This window comes from Ursus arctos, unplaced genomic scaffold, assembly GCF_023065955.2.
Source record: "Ursus arctos isolate Adak ecotype North America unplaced genomic scaffold, UrsArc2.0 scaffold_34, whole genome shotgun sequence".
NCBI classification, from domain to species: Eukaryota; Metazoa; Chordata; class Mammalia; order Carnivora; family Ursidae; genus Ursus; species Ursus arctos.
The window spans coordinates 1,299,558-1,317,137 of record NW_026623030.1 but is presented as its reverse complement, the minus strand read 5'-3'; the positions used below and the strand labels follow the sequence as shown (position 1 = coordinate 1,317,137).

Sequence of the window (17,580 nt, the reverse complement as noted above, 5' to 3'; positions counted from 1 at the left end):
CAATATCCCACCAAACTGGATCATGATGACTAGAGTATGGCGGACACTGAGTTGAGTAAGACAAGGTCATTTCTGGATAAATTATTCTAATGAGGCCTTACAGAAGTGAGAGGCTGTCATTGAAAGTAAGGATGTCCCTGACCTGTGAAAATTAGACAGAACAGAGATCTCTTTGTCAGTCTCTTCTTACTATTGATGAGTGGGAAGATCATATTCTGGGAACACGTAAAGGAACAAAGAGACTGACAATTCCCCAGAGAATGCACCAGGAAGCCTATTCCATTTTATTATATTGCATGAGGGAGAACTGAAATCTGAGAGAGAACCGAAATCTCAAGACCATATTGCACGAAGCCCCCTCTATAAATGGTTAGGATTGAGGAAGCATCTTCCGAGCAAGGAGGGAGGCTGTGAGAACAGGGCAGGTTTTGGTTTTACTTCCCCATGAACTTAGACCACTGTGATAAGTGCTACCACTTCTATACGAAGCACAGTAATACTCAGCCTCATCCTCAGCCTGGAGTCCAGAGATGGTCAGGGTAGCTGTGTTGCCAGACTTGGAGCCAGAGAAGCGATCAGGGATCCCTGATGGCCGAGTATTTACTCTGTAAATCAGAGTTTTGGGGGCCATGCCAGGATATTGTTGGTGCCAGGAGACATCATTATAACTTCCAATGTCATTGCTGGTTCCAGTACAAGAAATGGTAACTGTCTGTCCCAAAGCCCCGGACACTGAGGCCGGCTGAGTCAGGGTAGACTGGGCCCAGGAACCTAAAAAAAGGATAAATGTAATCATTAGCTCTGTGCTGGGGCCTCAGGTGAAACTGAAGGGGAGAGAAATGATCAGCTTAGATGTCCCCGTGCACCCTTCCCTGGGGACCTCACCTGTGCCCTGAGTGAGGAGACTGAGAAAGACCAGAGTCCAGGCCATGGTGGTGACTCCTCAACAGCACTGCCTTCTGAGACCCCCAATCCCAGGCTTGTGTCTCCCAGACCTCTATTATCTCCTCCCCATCCCTGTCTCAGGAGGGTGTGGCCTGCATGCAAATGTGCTTCCTAGACCTTCCTCTCCTCACCCCCTCTGATCTGACACTTCATTCTAGATACTTTACATCCTTGGGCAGCAGAGCTTAGCTGACTAGACTCAAACACTTTGACATGTGTTTTCTTAAGGTCAGGAATTGCAATTTTTATGCCTGATTCACCCAGAAGAGAAAGAGCTCCTGAAGACCTCAGGTATGTTAGCTACTGGACCTTCTGTGTTTCCACAATACCAGGACTATGTCTTTGTGACCATGCAAGACTTGGGGCCCTTCCTTCTGTGCCCTCTGCTGGGTATCAACTTCTGAGGATCTCTCTACTGTTAGGAAAGCATCACTGCTGACGCCAATGGAAACATCTGCTGTGAGTTGGTGGTTGGTGCTGGGCTCTCCCCCACCTGCAGGCTGCCACAGTCCCACCCATACTTGTTTGTGCTGATGAACACGCAACATTGACAACCACCAACTTGTCAGTCACCTCAGCTGTTTACCTACATGCCATATGGAGGGTCAGGTCCACAGGTGTAAGCAAACCCTAGGAGGAGAAAAGGAGCACCTGCCAGGACATTCTGCACATTCCACTCACGAACAAGCCACTTGCACTTCTTCAGCCTCAAATCTCAATATGAGAAATGAAGAAGAAAGCTACACTGTCCATGGTACACTTTCTAGTGAGAGATGAATCAGAATAGAGTTGTGTAGCTTTGGTAATGGGACATTTCTCATTGCCCGGGGGGTTAATTGTTATAAGATTTATATTATCCAGCTCTCATTCCATTTATATTTGATCTATTTGTCTAGCAATAGTCACATTTTTTTTTCTACTCAGGTTTTCATCACCATTCACACACTGGTCACCATAAAAGTAATCTCTGGACCTTGGACCACTGAGGGAATAGAACCATTATAGAGTATCCATTCCTATTTCTTTCCTGTGGAACTTTTAAAATTCATTTTCAATTTCTCCTTTTCCCTAATGCCTGTTTCAACAGGTAACGTAGACAGAAATGGAAATACTATAACTCGGCTCAGTTTTGAATTAGGACATAGTGAGCAGACACCACAATTCCCCATGAATGCTGCTGTAAGCCAAGAAATAATGCACATGGGAGCTGTTTGAGTCCCTCGAACAAGCTCCTATAAGGCAGATTGGGAATGACATTGACATTTCAAGTAGCGTAGAAACAATGCTGACTTTCCTCTTTTCCCTTCAGAGTCTTGCCACCTGCCCTCGGGCAGCTGGGAGCCAGGACCAGGCACCAGCTTGAGACAGAAAGAGATCCCAGAATAGCCCATTATTCTGGCTTGACATGTGAGAAAGATGATTTCTAACACTCAGAGCAACATTGGATATCCAATTTTCCATTCTTTTAGGGTTTCTTCTTTTCCTTCTCTATGTCCCTTCAGAAAGGAAGTACATCTCTTGTGAGAAAAATAACAGTGGTGGCCCTAGGAAGTTGCTTTTTGGCCCCAAATACAATCCTCTCTGTCCTCGTGCAACATGGCCCAGACATCAGCACTGTCAGGGGAATTGCATGGCAGTGGAGTGGAGCCATAAATCCACGTATCTGTCCACAAGACAAGAAGGAAGATCCAGTGAACTGGAAATACTGGGGAGACAGTAGAGGGAGAGAAGCCTGGGAAAGCAATGCTGCAACTTGTTTATGAGTTCATGGTTCATCTCTGAACTGCACTTGTGCAGTGTCTGATACTAAGGAGAATGGAACAATGTGGGTAACAAAACGGAAAGGGACTTCCGAAGACATCCTAGATGTGACCTGTGCAGCTCACTCTGTAGCTTCCCCTTAGGACAGATGCAAATAGCAGGGCAAAGGTTTTGCAAACTGTCTGACACAGAAATTACATTCCACAGAAGGCTGTTTGAAACTATGAGCTTGAACCTGGTTGGGTCAAGTATCTACTAAAACAAAACCTTCAGTTAGAATTTTCACAGAAATCCCAGTTTCATAACATAACACTGGATAGATTCAGGACAGGTGCCAAAATTACTCAGTATATGAAACAAGGAAAATCTCAGCTGGCTTGGAAAAGAAATTTAAAGATACTTAACCCAGTACGACAGATAATTTGGATTTTCTCACGAAGACGTTCAACAAGCTACTTAAAAACGGACACAAAAAAGGGGAGAATTTCTTTGAAAATTACCAGAGGGATAGTACATCTTAGCCAAGACATAGAAGACATAATGAAGAACATCTCAATAGTACATTATATGGAACTTACCAGAGATTGGAAAAGAAAAGACTAATGACCTCAGGGTGATAGCAGGAAAAGTGTGCAATCTAAAATACAGAGGGAAAAAAGATTTAGGGACCAAAAACCATAAAAAAACTGTGGAATCTCTTCAGCTGCCCCAAAATGCATTGAACAGGGGATCCTAAAAGAGAAGACAAAGAGAACAAGAAGGAAACATGTGCTTCCAGAAGCTGAACAAACCCCAAGGACAAGAAACATGAAGAAAACCATGAGAAGGCACATTTTACTTGATTCGTGGTTGTGTGGACCTTTTTCCAAACAACTGTTTGACTTGAGTAACTATTCATTTCTTAATAAACCATCAAGCGAGGAATTTTATTCCCTCATGATTCTCAGCTGGTCATGAGTATCGAAATGATGATGGTGATGAAAACAAAAATTAGAGTGAGTGCAAGTTAGTACATAAGTAGGTAAGTCCCCACATCCCCTCTCCCTGGTGTAGAAAGACTAATAGTCCATGTTCTACCAGACCCTCCCCAGACGGATTTGTCTCAGGAGCATAAAGCACACCTGCCTGGATCAGGGGAGCCAAGTAGAGTTGGCAGTGTGCTATTAGGATGAGAACATGGGTGTGATAAAGATGTTGAGGTCTGGGGCGACCTCCCTCAGGTGATCATCCCCTTTTCAACTCTTCCTCAAGAAACCAAAATGCTCATCCATGAGGAAACTGACATCACCAAGGGGCTGGGAACACTGATACCAGCTTGAAAGCCTGTGTGTCTCTAGCCTGGATTCCTTTTGAGTACTTTCTGGTCTGAGCTAGGTTGGTCTTGACATGACAAAGCACCAATGTCATGGTCAGTCAAGAGGACACTCTCTCTCTTCCTCAAGAGAAGTGTCCAGGGTCTCCTCCCAGAGGACATGCTGAGCCAATTAGTACAGGACTTGGGATCAACCTGTGACAATATTCACCTTTTCCCAGGTCCTAATCTCTCCTCTTCAGTAGGTGCTGTGAAAAACTCCCAGGAAGACTAACCCACACTGGCCCAGATGCTCTCTTAAGCTTAATGTCCCTGAGATCTCACCTAATGGATATATTGTCCTTTCCTTTCTCAGCTTGTTTCTTGCTTTACACTCACTGTTTCACTTTTCTATGCACTCTTTCACCCAAATGTTTGGTGATGCTACAAAGGTGCAAAGAATTTATAGGAAATAAAGGGGATGTATAATACCACACTCGGTGTACAGTTAATTGCAGAATGGATGGACGGCTGTTTGTTTTTATTTTTTAAAAGGTGGCTCTGCTTTGAGTGGGTAGATGTGGTTTCCATTTATTTTTCTTTCTAAATGTATAAACATTTATTTAATGCACTCCTGTTTAGATAAGCATTATAATGAAAGAATTTGGAAAACAATCTCAAATATACCTGAGCACTTTTCCTGTCCTTTACGTAGAGCAGATTGTGAACAAATATAGAAGAGAGCGTTGCCATGAGAAATGGGATGTGAAAGGAGAAAACACTGCCCTGTGGGTATTTTGCTTTTCATTTAAATAAATACACACAGTATCCATGAGAAACAAACTGGAAAAGAGAACAAGCCAATGGTAGGACAAAGCCACTCTCCCATGGTTCTGTTGTGGCTGTGGTCTGTGACCTCCCTCCTGGCTCACCCCAGCATGTTCAGGGCAGATCCAGAGGGCAGGTAAAAAGGAAGGAAAGATGAGGCTGAATATGGAATGCTTTGGAGGCACAAAGACAAGACAAGAATATGCCAGGCTGTCTCCTGAGTAATTCCCTACAAATGTGCCTTGATTCTTGAATTGTAAATATAAATCTAAAGAAATAAAATAAAATGTGTGTGGGGGGGTGAAATTTTCTCTGATCACGAAGAAGGGAAGGACTTCCTCTCTTTCCTTTTCGTATTTACCAAGAAAACATGAGTTCTCAATTTTTTCTCTGCTCTCACTTAAATTACCTAATGTGTTTCACAGGTAAATAAGACCCTTGTCAGGTTTACAACCAAGGGATCTCTTTCTCAAGTTCCTGAGACTCATCACTTTGAAATGAAAACATCAAGGTGACAGTGTCCCTGCTTTACAATTTCTTTGGGATGAAGAGGATGGGTCTAACATGCCTTGGAACCTGGCTCCAAGTTGCAAAAGTACTTCCTGGCATGAATGTAGGAAATTGTTTTTCCTAGAAATTTTGGATATTAACCCCTTATACGATGTATATGTTATAAATATTCTTTCCTATTCCATAGGTTGTCTTCACTTTGAAATTTCCAGGCATCCTACTCCATCCCTGACGTTTTGTTGGATCACAAGTTACACGGGAAACCAGCTGTGCCCTCTACCAGTGTGAGCAATGGTGGAATATCTTTTTTATTTATAATAATTTTTTATTACGCTATGTTGACTGTGTCCCGAGAAAATTCATCAAAGGAATGTCTTCTTTTCAGACATCGTTGGAGGACAAGAGAGGGTGAAGAACTGATTTCTCGTGGCCACATTGCAGGAAGCCCCCTCTGCACAGGATTGGCAATCGTCTTCAGAGCGAGGAGAGAGCCTGTGAGCTCAGGACAGGTTTTGGTGTCACATCCCCATGAATTTCCACCACTGTGATAACTGCCACTGACTGTATATGAGTCACAGTCATAATCAGCCTCATCCTTGGATGGGAGACCAGAGATGGTCAGGGAGGCTCTGTTGCCAGAGCTGGAGCCAGAGAAGGGATCAGGGATCCCTGAGGGCTGCTTATTGACACAATGAATCATAGGTTTAAGAGTTGATCACAGGTGCTGTTGCTGCCAGGAGACATAGTGAGAGGCCCCATTATTATTGCTGCTTCAGGCACAGTAGATGGTGACAGTCCTTCCCAGAGCCCCAGGTACTGAGGGAGGCTGATTCGGGGCACACTGGGTCTAGGACACTGAAAAGTACAAAACACACTCTTTTTAATTCATTACTGGGCCTGGTAATACCGAGGAGGAGAAACAGATGGGCCCACATGTACCCATGGTCCCTTGCATGAAGGCCTCACCTGTGCCTTTAGTGAGGAGCGTGAGGAGGTCAGACTCCAGGCTGTGGTGGAGACAGCCCAAGAGCACTGACTTCTGAGACCCCAACCTTAAGGCTGGCTGTCCCCCTCCTCTAATCCCCTTCCCCTGCATGGAAGAAGAGGAGGCCTCCATGTAAATGTGCTTCCTGCACAAGCCTCTCCTCACTCCCTTGATCTGACCCTTCATTCTAGGTATATCTGCATTCCGGGGCAACAGAATTTAGCTGAAGAATGCCAATAATTTGACATGGATTTTCTAGGACAGAGCTCATGTTTCTGCCCAGGAAATGGAGCCAGACTTGGAATGTCCCTTAGTTCCTACTGTGGGAGTCCACATAGTTGAGGAATGATCCCATTCCTTTCCACATGTATTGTGCTGATTGTGCCTGGGGAAAAGAACCAGAGGTGTTGGAGTTAGGAGAGATTCACTCTTTCCATGGCAGGCCCAAAAACAGAGCAAGGGGTGTTTCCCAACCCTTATCTCCTTCCTCTCCTCCTCAGTAGGGGGGTCCTCCTGCTTCTCAGTCCCCTTCCTTGCACGACTCTGAGGCTGATGTCTGGGGGTGTCTCTTGGCCTCTCACGCAGGGGACTTATTGGGGCAAAATAGACTTGGATCACCCTTCACACATGGTCCTCCTTTGCATGACTCAGGAGGAATCAGTTCTTGGTACTCTGCAAAGGTCAGGGTAAATTACAGCCATGACCTCCCCCAAATCAGGTCCTTGCTGTCCCCTGTTGGTCACAGATGGTGCTACCCAAGCACCAGGGAAGGCTGCTGAGTGAGAGCAGGAATTTCTGCTCTGCCTCTTCTCCCTCTTCTTCTTTCCCCCTCCAGTCAGTACCAAGTCCTGAGATTCCTCTTAAATCCATCTTCCTCAAGAAAGGAATGGGTCACCTGCCACACCAGGGGCTTCAGACCCTACCCCTCAGCACCAGCTAGCTTTTCCCCCTTAATAGCCTTATCACAACGTTTGTGTTAGTGTGGCAGTTCTTGGCTCAGGGCTGTGGAAATATTAAGGGTCAAATTAAACCATATCCTGAAGATAGCCGGGATGAGAACAATGGCACAGGCAGAAAAGAAAAAAACTGTTGGTTACTTATACTTTTGAATAAAAAAATATTGAGAGAGTGAATGAGAAAGAGAGTTCAGTCATCATCTGAAACAGCCAAAGTAAACAGGAGCAGTTTTTCCAGGGTTCGTGAATTAGGTAGAAGGGAACTGGGGTCAGGATTACTCTAAAGAGCCCAGCTCTGGGACTTAACATCAGAGTGCATTTCTCTATCACATGGGGCAGAAGCCATTCTTCTCTTAATCTCCTCTGTACTGAGACTAACAACTCATAGCTGTGCACCTTCCTGGGGAGAAGTCCTTTCCACTCACAAAGAGCTGCCTGTCCTAGTATGCTTTCTTATTAGATGATTTAAAGGGGAAATAGCATTGGGGCGCCTGGGTGGTTCAGCAGTTAAGCATCTGCCTTTAGCTCAGGGCATGATCCCAGCATCATGGGATCCAGCCCAGCATCAGGCTCCTCCGCTGGGAGCCTGCTTCTTCCTCTCCCACTCCCCCTGCTCATGTTCCTTCTCTCGCTGGCTGGCTGTCTCTGTCAAATAAATAAATAATACCTTTAAAAAAATTTTAAAAAATAAAGGGGAAATATCAATCAGGCTGAATGGTCCCTTTCAGAAAAGACGGGACTTTCATGAAATGGACTGCGAATTTTGCGAAGTGTGAATTCCTAAAGAAACTACTGCACCTGCCCCAGAGGATGAAGGGGGCTCCATAGAAATGTGCATCCAGATGTCCCCATGTTGGGTGAGCATCCTCAGAGCAAGTAGGGAGCCTGTAAACAGAGGGCAGGTTTTGGTTTCACTTCCTCATGAAATGGGATCACTGTGAAAAAATGTAGCTACCATCATATGACCATCAGTAATACTCAGCCTCATCTTCAGCCTGGAGACGAGAGATGGTCAGGGAGGCCGTGTTTCCAGATTTGGAGCCAGAGAAGGGATCGGGGTTCCCTGATGGCCGAGTATTTACATTATACATCAGGAGTTTGGGGAAGTTCCTGGGAGCTCCTGATACCAGGAGACATAATTACCACTCCCAATGTTACTGCTGCTTCTGGCACAGGAGATGGTGATGGTCTGACCCAGGGCCCCAGATACTGAGAGAGGCTGAGTTAGGGAAGACTGTGCCCAGGATCCTGAAAAATGAATGAACACGATCTAGTGAGTTTAGTGGTGGGACCCCAGGTAAGTCTGAGGAGGAGACAAAGGATCAGCCCAGATGTCCCTGTGCTCCCTTTCCTGGAGGGCTCACCTGTGTCCTGAGTGAGGAGGGTGAGGAGGACCAGAGCACAAGCCATGGTGGAGATGCGCTAAGAGTACTGACTTCTCAGACGCCAACCTTGAGCCTGGCTCCACCATAATTCTCTTATCCACTCCTCCTGCCTCCAGGGAGGGCCTCCATGCAAGTGTACTTCCTGCCCTGCCTCTCCTCACCCACTCTGATGTGATTCTCTATACCAAATACTTCTTCATCGCTGGTAACAAAGCCTAGGTGTCCAGATGTTAACACGTCAGATGCATTCGCTGAATCACGAGAGGCAGAGTCTGTGACAGACCCCAGGATTTCAAGCCAGCCTTGGAATATCCTTGCCTTCTACTGGGGAAGTCTTGGTGTGGCTGGGGGAGGAATCCCAGGACCACTTTGCTGTGCAGGAGGAGGGTTAGGGAAGCTCTCCAGGTGGCTGAGATTAGGGGAAATTCAATTACTCGTCTCGCCAGGAGCACAGGCAGAGCTGGGGTCTCATTCTCCCTCAAATCACTCTTGGTGCCCTCAGTTAACTTTTCTCAACACTCGCTCTCCTGCTCTACAGTGCTTTAAAGTTAGGAGATGTTTACTGGAACTTCCATAAAGGGAACTACTGGAATACAACAGATATTAGGCCCCCCTTCCCTTGTGTCGCACATAGAGTGGCTCCAGAAGCACTTTTTTTTTAAAAGATTTTATTTATTTATTTGATAGAGACAGTCAGTGAGAGAGGGAACACAAACAGGGGGAGTGGGAGAGGAAGAAGCAGGCTCCCAGCGGAGGAGCCTCATGTGGGGCTCGATCCCATAACGCTGGGATCACGCCCTGAGCCGAAGGCAGACGCTTAACGACTGAGCCACCCAGGCGCCCCCCAGAAGCACTTTTGGACCCACCTTCAGGATAACAGATCAGCAAAAATTGCTTTTCCCAAATTCAGGTCCTCGCTGCCTCCTAGTGGCCACAGAGCATAAAGGCCAAGCACCATGGAAGGCAGCTGAGGGAGCTGGAAACCCATGCTCTTCTCCTCCTCTTGCCCACCCTCCAAATCCTCCCAGCTCTGTCCCAAGCTCTTATCCTTTCTGGTGCAATTTGAGATCCTTCCCATTTTCCCTTTATTTCGTACATAATGACACATGGCATCTGCAACATTGAGTCGCCCACATGCTCTTTCTCAAAGTCACCAGGAAGCCACATCACAGGGATAGAGTGTGTAGGGGGAGGTGGCTCAGGGCTGAGGAAACATCACACATTGAATTAATCCAGCCCCAGCTGGTTCAAGGATGACAAAAGAGGGATATTGAGAAAATGTTTGTATTCTCAACATGATTAAGAAATAAGAATAATGCAAGAAATAGAGATCTGAGTAGAGTGGAGAAATACCTCATTGAAATCCAGAGAAAGGATTCAGGGTCTGAGCCTCTGGGAGAAGGAGACGGGAGTCAAGATTGGCCTCGGGGGTCCTGCTCCAGGGATATATCACAAGGCAAGTCTGTGTGCCCAGGAAACACAGGATGTTCTCTATCTGCCTCTTGGTGCACATTTGTGACCTGACCTCACAGCTAGGTACTTCCTAAGCAAAGTCTCTTCATCCACAGAGATGTTTGACCTAGTGTGCTTTCCTAGAAGCAGGTGGGTTTGGAGAAAAACTGTTCAGCACTCACGGATCCTTTCAAGGAGTTTTGTGGAAAAGAGATGCTCTGATGAGACTTTTCATATCACTATTCATACCATAAGACAGAGGCTTCAAGAGCTTCTGAACAATGTGTCTCTGGACCAGACCATGGGATGAGCAGAGTGGAGACCACTGGGATGGGGGCAAGGAAAAGTGTTCTGGGAAACAAGAATTGTTTGGGACTTGAGATTGTTTATGTGCTTTAAACATTCAACTACTAAACTCTTTAGACCATTGTTTAAGTAATGATGTCTAATTTTTGGATAAGAATACCATCATAACTAGATCATGACCTTGTCAGAATCAGGGACGCATCTGAAACTAGACTTGCAGCCCATTGGTTTGGATCACCGTGTCTTGGGATCACAGCAGAGAGACCACCTGTGAACATTCTGGTGTCCACATGCTTCCTGCAGAAAACCAACACTGCTCTTCCCGAGGAGATAGCATGCATCTGTTTCATCTCTGTGAGTACTAGCAGCACCCTCAGGGCCTCCATAATAGAGGACTAAGGGTTTCATGTCAAGTCTTTTTGAGTATTCTGCCCACACAATTACACATCACAGAAATAATAAGCTTGATTACCACAAAAGGAGGCAAATTGAACACTTGCACATAATATGATGAATGCACAATACAGCTAAAGCATGTAAAGTTTTTAAAACACAAAAATCAATATCTAGGTTGTATCATTCAGGATATAATAAGTACAGAGATTCCTTTAATAATAGCAAGTTAAAGGATAGAGAGAGGAAGAGAGAGAAAATATCCAGATCATATGTATGGTATCTGACCCAGAAAATCAATGGACACATGCATGGTTACTCCTTCACGGCTGATTCCTTCCAATGTAGTATAATAAAAGCACGGGTGGATTAGTTGGCCTCAAGGACTTCTAAAACATTTCAAATCGTTCTATCTGAAGTGTCTATTTTCTCATCTTTTAAAAGAAGATTTTGAAACAGGTACTGTTGAATTATTTGAGAAGACATAGAAGACTGTTCTTGCAGTTTGAGGCACAGCATACGAGACAGAAGGGCTATGGCAGCTCCACAGATCTCATGTTGGAGTGATCCTGTTCACTCCACATCTAGCCTGTGATTTTCCTGGCAATATCCCTATTATGAAAATAGAGACTAATTTCTCAGAAGGAACCTGTGGTCCCATCTAAGAGGAGACAGAATCCAAGGGCAATGGGGGCTCCCTGCCCTCCCGTGCGATGTGGGTACTTTGTAAAGATCTCACTGATGCCATGACAGTCAGGGAGCACGGCTTCCACTAGAGGCCCTAGAGCCCAATCAGACAATGGTCCCTCTGCCAACTTGTTTGTCTCCGTGAAGAACCACACCCTACAGCAGGTGCAGCCTCTGACCAGCCTCTCATAGACAGGGATCCATGACTCAGGGCACTATTCTGTGTTCAGTAGCACAAACTCCGTTCCCACTGTGCTGACAAAGATGCTGAGGGATTCCATGTACGACACTGTTCTGGCCTTAATAATTCAATAATTCAACAAGGAAAGTGCTGACTGTTTACTGGGGAAAGGAAGAACGTATGTGGTGAGAAGATTTTTGAAAATAATTGATGGTGATACATTATGGAAAGATTGAGCTCTGAAGTGGGTGAGGCCTATCCGGAGAAACCAAACTATACACATTGTGTTGTGTGTGTGCATATGTGTGTGTGTGTTTAATTATTGTATTTTTAAATGTATGATATACTTATATGCATTTATATAAGTATATAATATACTTTATACATATATAATATGTCTTGTACATAAGTATAATATATATAAATTATATGAGGTCTACATTATATATAAATATACAAAAATGATACATATACATTTAAAATATATTTGTATACTTGTGAAGTGTATCCAATCAGGACGGACTCACATGATTATTGAGACAGGGAAGTTCGTGAGCTGCCATCTGCCACCTACAGAACCAGTATAGTCAGCGGCATAATTCACTTAGGTCCCAAAGGCCTGAGAACCAGGGAAGCCAGCGGATCCAGGCCTTCCAGCCCATCGGGAGAAGAAGGTGATGTAAGATTCCCAGCTCAACCAGCGATGTTAGAAGTTAGGTGAATTCCTCCACCTATGGCCTTTGTTCCCCTCAAGCCCTCATGCATTGGGTCAGACACACACCTTAAGTACAACAATCTACTGTATTGAACCCACAAATTCAAATTCTAATCTCAGCCAGGAACACCCTCACAGGGACACCCAGAAATAAAGTTTCCTCTTTGCACCCTGTGCAGGTTGACACAAAAACTTCACCATCTCAGTGAACATCCTTCCTGATTCCCCAACAGGGAATGAGGTTGTTGTGAGGACATGGCATTTCCAGTGATCAACTGGGAAACTTCTGGCAACATGTCTAGAGTTGGTCGCCCCCGGGGTCTTCTGATACCCAGGCCTAGCTTTATTCAGTTGTTCAAGGACTACATAGATTTACTGTTAAATCTTTTAATAAATTTATTTGGGTTTATATAATTAGTGATCCATTCTAACTGCAATTCCAGCTAGATATCAGTTGCTCATCAGGAAAATGGATGCTTTGGCTTTCCTGAGGAAAGAGGGACACATCCAACAGCTTTCTCTTCCAATCTAGAAGAGAAGGAACCATTTTCTAAAGAGCTCTGGATAACGGGGACTGTCTCTTCATTTCTATGTGGCTGATTTGAAAAGTAGAGAAGAGTCCCATTCTGGGACCAGAGCACAAAGGCAAAGAGGAAGCCATCATTGTACTCATCAGATGCAGTGTTACCCTAGGATGTTCTGGTGATCAAGCAGAGGAGGTAAAGGAGAACTGATTTTCAGGACCATCCCTCATGAAGCCCCCTCTGCACAGGGTTGGGAAGCTTCTGCAGGGCAAGGGGGAGCCTGTGAACACAGGGAAAGTTTTGGTCTCACATTTCCATAACGTTGGAAATTAATACTACCAGCAGTGATAACCGGTCTCACTTTTAGCCTAGCGTCTGGAGATGGTCAGGGAGGCTGTCTTGCCAGACTTGGAGCCAGAAAAGCAATCAGGGACACCTGAGGGCCCTGTTTTTGTACAGTAAACCAGCAGTTTCAAAGCCATTCCTGGGTGCTGTTGGTACCAGGAGATTTCATTATGACTCCCCAATATCATGCTGCTTCCAGCACAGGAGCTACTGACAGTCATTCCCAGAGTCTTGCAGAACACGAGAGGCTGAGTTAGGTTAGACCAATCCCATGGCCTAAAAAGGGAAGAACACACACTGCTGAATTCAGTCCTGGGGCCTTAAAGAACTGAGGAAAAGGAGACAATGATCAGCTTAGATGTCCCTTTGGTTCCTTCCACAGAACTTCAAGAATGCCTTGAGTAAGGAAGTTGAGGAGGACCCGAGCCCAGGCCGTGGTGGAGACACCCCAAGAACACTGACTTCTGAGACCCCTACCCCGGTCCAGGCTCCTCAAAACCTCACTTATCCCCTGCCCTTGCCCCAGAGAATGGAAAGGCCTCTATGCAAATGTGCTTCCTGTATCTTCCTTTCCTCACCCCTTCTTACCTACCCTGCATTCTAGATAGTTTTCCATCCCAGGGCAGCAGAACATAGATGAAGGATTAAAACATGTTGACAAGAATTTTCTAGGACACAACTCATGTTGGTGCCCAAGAAATGGAGCGAGACTTGGAATGCCCCTTAGTTCCTACAGTGAGTATCCCCATGCAGTTGACAAATAATCCCAGAACTTACCCTTTGTGCCATGTGGATCGAGGGTGAGAACAGGGCCATGAAAGGCTGGGATTAGGACAGATTCACTCTTTCTTTTGTAGGCACCAAAAACAGATCTGGAGTTGTTCACATGCCTCACAGCCTTCTTCTCCTCCTCGATAGCATGGGTTCTCATGGCTCTTTTGGTCCACTTCCTCAAGGGGCTCTGAGTCTGAGGACTGGAGGTGTTTGTTGGACTTTCAAGTTACAACTTATTGAGACAGAATAGATTTGGGTCACCCCTCCCACGTGGTCCTCTTCTGCAGCACTCAGGAGGAATCAGCTCTTGGGAATTCTCATTCATGACCTTCCCTAAATCCATATCCATGGTACCCCCTGGTGGCCACACGTGGTGCAACCCAAGCACCAGGGAAGGAAGCTGAATGAGAGCTGGAATCCCTGCTGTGATCCTTCTCCTCCATCCTTCTTCCCAGCCCAGTTACTACCAAGTCCCTAGATTCCTCTTCAATCCATTAGAGTTCATTTGACTTTTTTTCCATCTTCCTCAGGATTGGAATAAGTCACATACCATACAAGGTGGCTTGGACTCACCTCTCAAGACCAGGTAGCTTCTCCCCTTCCCCAGACTTGTCACAGGGTTCCTGTTAGTGTGAAAGTTCTTGGCTCAGGGCCAAGGTAATGTTAGAGGTCAAATAAAAGCAACCCCTGAGGGAAATCTTGATGAGCACAATGGCACGGGGAGACCAAGTGTTGATTTCTCATGATCTTGATATCAAAACTATTGCAGCACGACAGACCCCTCCACCAGAAGGCAGGCTGAAAAATCAAGAAGCCCACATCCCTAAGGTCCCTGTAAGAGAAGTGCACACTGCCTGGGTCCTGGTCAATAATTTGGGCTCTGGACAACCATGCAACTCTCCCCATCAGAATGATGAGAAGGAGAAATCCCCCCCCCCCAGCAAAGAAAAGACAATGAGTCTGTGGCCTCTGCCACAGTACTAATGGATATGGATAAAACCAAATTATCAGAAATGGAATTCAGAGTAACAATGATCAAGATGATGTTAGACTTGAAAAAAGTATAAACAAAAATGTTAATGAGAATATAGAATCTCTAAGGGCGGAAATGAGAGTGAATCTGGAAGAAATTAATAATTCTATGAACCAAATGCAGTCAAAACTAGATGCTCTGATGGACAGGGTCACTGAGGCAGAAGAACATATTAGCAAATTGGAGGATGGGTTAGTAGAAGAATAAGCGAAAATAGAATCTGGACTTAAAAAATTCCATGCCCACGAATGTAGGTTACAGGAGATCACTGACTCAACAAAACGATCTAATATAAGAATCATCGGCATCTGTAAGGGGGTGGAGAAAAACAGAGGTCTAGAAGAGATATTTGAACAAATTGTAGCTGAAAACTTCCCTAATCTAGCAAGGGAAACTATCATTCGTGTCCAAGAGGCAGAGAGGACCCCTCCCAAGCTCAACCAAGACAAACCTATGCCAAGTCACATCATAGTGCAATTCGCAAATATTAGATCCAAGGACACAGCATCGAAAGCGGCCGGGGCAAAGAAATCTCTCACGTAGCAACGCAAAGGTATCAGAATTACGTCAGACCTGTCTACACAGACCTGCAATGAGAGAAAGGGCTGGGGGGGGCATTTTTAAAGCACTTTCAGAGAAAAACATGCAACTAAGGATCCTTTATCCAGCAAGGCTGTCATTCAGAATTGATGGAGAAATAAAGACCTTCCAGAATTGCCAGTCATTGACCAATTTCGTAACCAGAAACTGGCCCTCCAGGAGATATTAAGGGGGGTTCTATAAAGGTAAAAAGGCTCCAAGAGTGATACAGAACAGAAAGTCACAACCAATAGAAACAAAGACTTTACTGGCAACATGGCATCATTAAAATCATATCTCTCAATACTCAGTCTCAACATAAATGTCCTGAATGCTCCCATAAAAGCAACAAGGTTGCAGATTGGATAAAAAGAAATGACCCATCCATTTGCTGTCTACAAGAGACTCATTTCGAACCCAAAGATACATTCAGACTGAAAGGAAAGGGATGGAATACCATCTTTCATGCAAATGGACCTCAAAAGAAAGCTGGGGTAGCAATTCTTATATCAGATAGATTGGATTTTAAACTAAAGGCTATACTTAGAGACACAGAATGGCACTATATTATTCTTAAAGGATGTATCCAACAAGTGGAGATGACAATTATAAACATATGTGCCCCCAACAGGGGAGCAGCAAGATACACAGGCCAACTCTTAACCAGAATAAAAAGACATATAGATAAAAATACATTAATAGTAGCAGACCTCAACACCCCACTATCAGAAATAGACAGAACACCCATGCAACAACTCAGTAAAGGAACAAAGGCTTTGAATGCCATACTCAACGAGTTGGACCTCACAGATATATATAGAACACTACACCCCAGAACCAAAGAATACTCATTCTATTTTAATGCCCATAGAACATTCTCAAGAATAGACCATGTTCTGGGACACAAACCAGGTCTCAACCGATACCAAAAGACTGAAATTATTCCCTGCATATTCTCAGACCACAACACTTTGAAATTGGAACTTAACCACAAGGAAAAGTTTGGAAGAAACTCAAACACTTGGAGACTAAGAACCATCCTGCTCAGGAATGATTTGATAAACCAGGAAATCAAAAATCAAATTAAACAATTTATGGAGACCAACGAGAATGAAAACACAATGGTCCAAAACCTTTGGGATACTAGCAAAGGCAGTCCTAAGGGGGAAATACATAGCCATCCAAGCCTCACTCAAAAGAATAGAAAAATCTAAAACGCAGTTTCTATATACTCACATCAAGAAGCTGGAACAACAACAGAGGGTCAGGCCTAATCCATGCACGAGAAAGCAGTTGACCAAGATTAGAGCAGAAATCAATGAATTAGAAACCAGGAGTACAGTAGAGCAGATCAACAGAAACAGAAGCCGGTTCTTTGAGATAATTAATAAAATTGACAGACCCCTGGCAAGACTTATCCAAAGAATAGAGAAAGGACCCAAAATAATAAAATTATGAATGAAAAAGGAGAGGTCACAACCAACACCAATGAAATTGGAAGGATTATTAGAAACTTTTATCAACAGCTTTATGCCAATAAAGTAAGCAATCTGGAAGAGATGGAGGCCTTCCTGGAAACCCATAAACTACCAAGACTGAAACAGGAAGAAATTGATTTTTTAAACAGGCCAATTAATTATGAAGAGATTAAGTCAGTAATAAACAACCTTCCAAAAAATAAAACTCCAGGCCCAGATGTCTTTCCTGGGGAATTCTACCAAACATTCAAATAAAATAATACCTATTCTTCTAAAGCTATTTCAAAAAATAGAAACAGAAGGAAAGCAACCAAACTCATTCTATGAGGCCAATATTACATTGATCCCCAAACCAGGCAAAGACCCCAACAAAAAGGAGAATTATAGACTGATTTCCCTAATAAATATGGACACCAAAATTCTCAACAAGATCCTGGCTAATAGAATCCAGC

General features: G+C 44.5%; 1 pseudogene and 1 gene segment (V, D, J or C); both read right to left on the bottom strand.

The window, feature by feature from the left end:
- Positions 1-370: 370 nt before the first annotated feature.
- On the bottom strand, positions 371-969 carry LOC130542423 (immunoglobulin lambda variable 2-18-like). The segment is given in 2 exon segments: positions 371-771; positions 886-969. Coding segments are annotated over 2 exon segments (447 nt in total).
- A 7,275-nt stretch (positions 970-8,244) lies between these two features.
- Positions 8,245-8,686, bottom strand: LOC130542474 (immunoglobulin lambda variable 2-18-like; annotated as a pseudogene).
- Between the last annotated feature and the right edge of the window lie 8,894 nt (positions 8,687-17,580).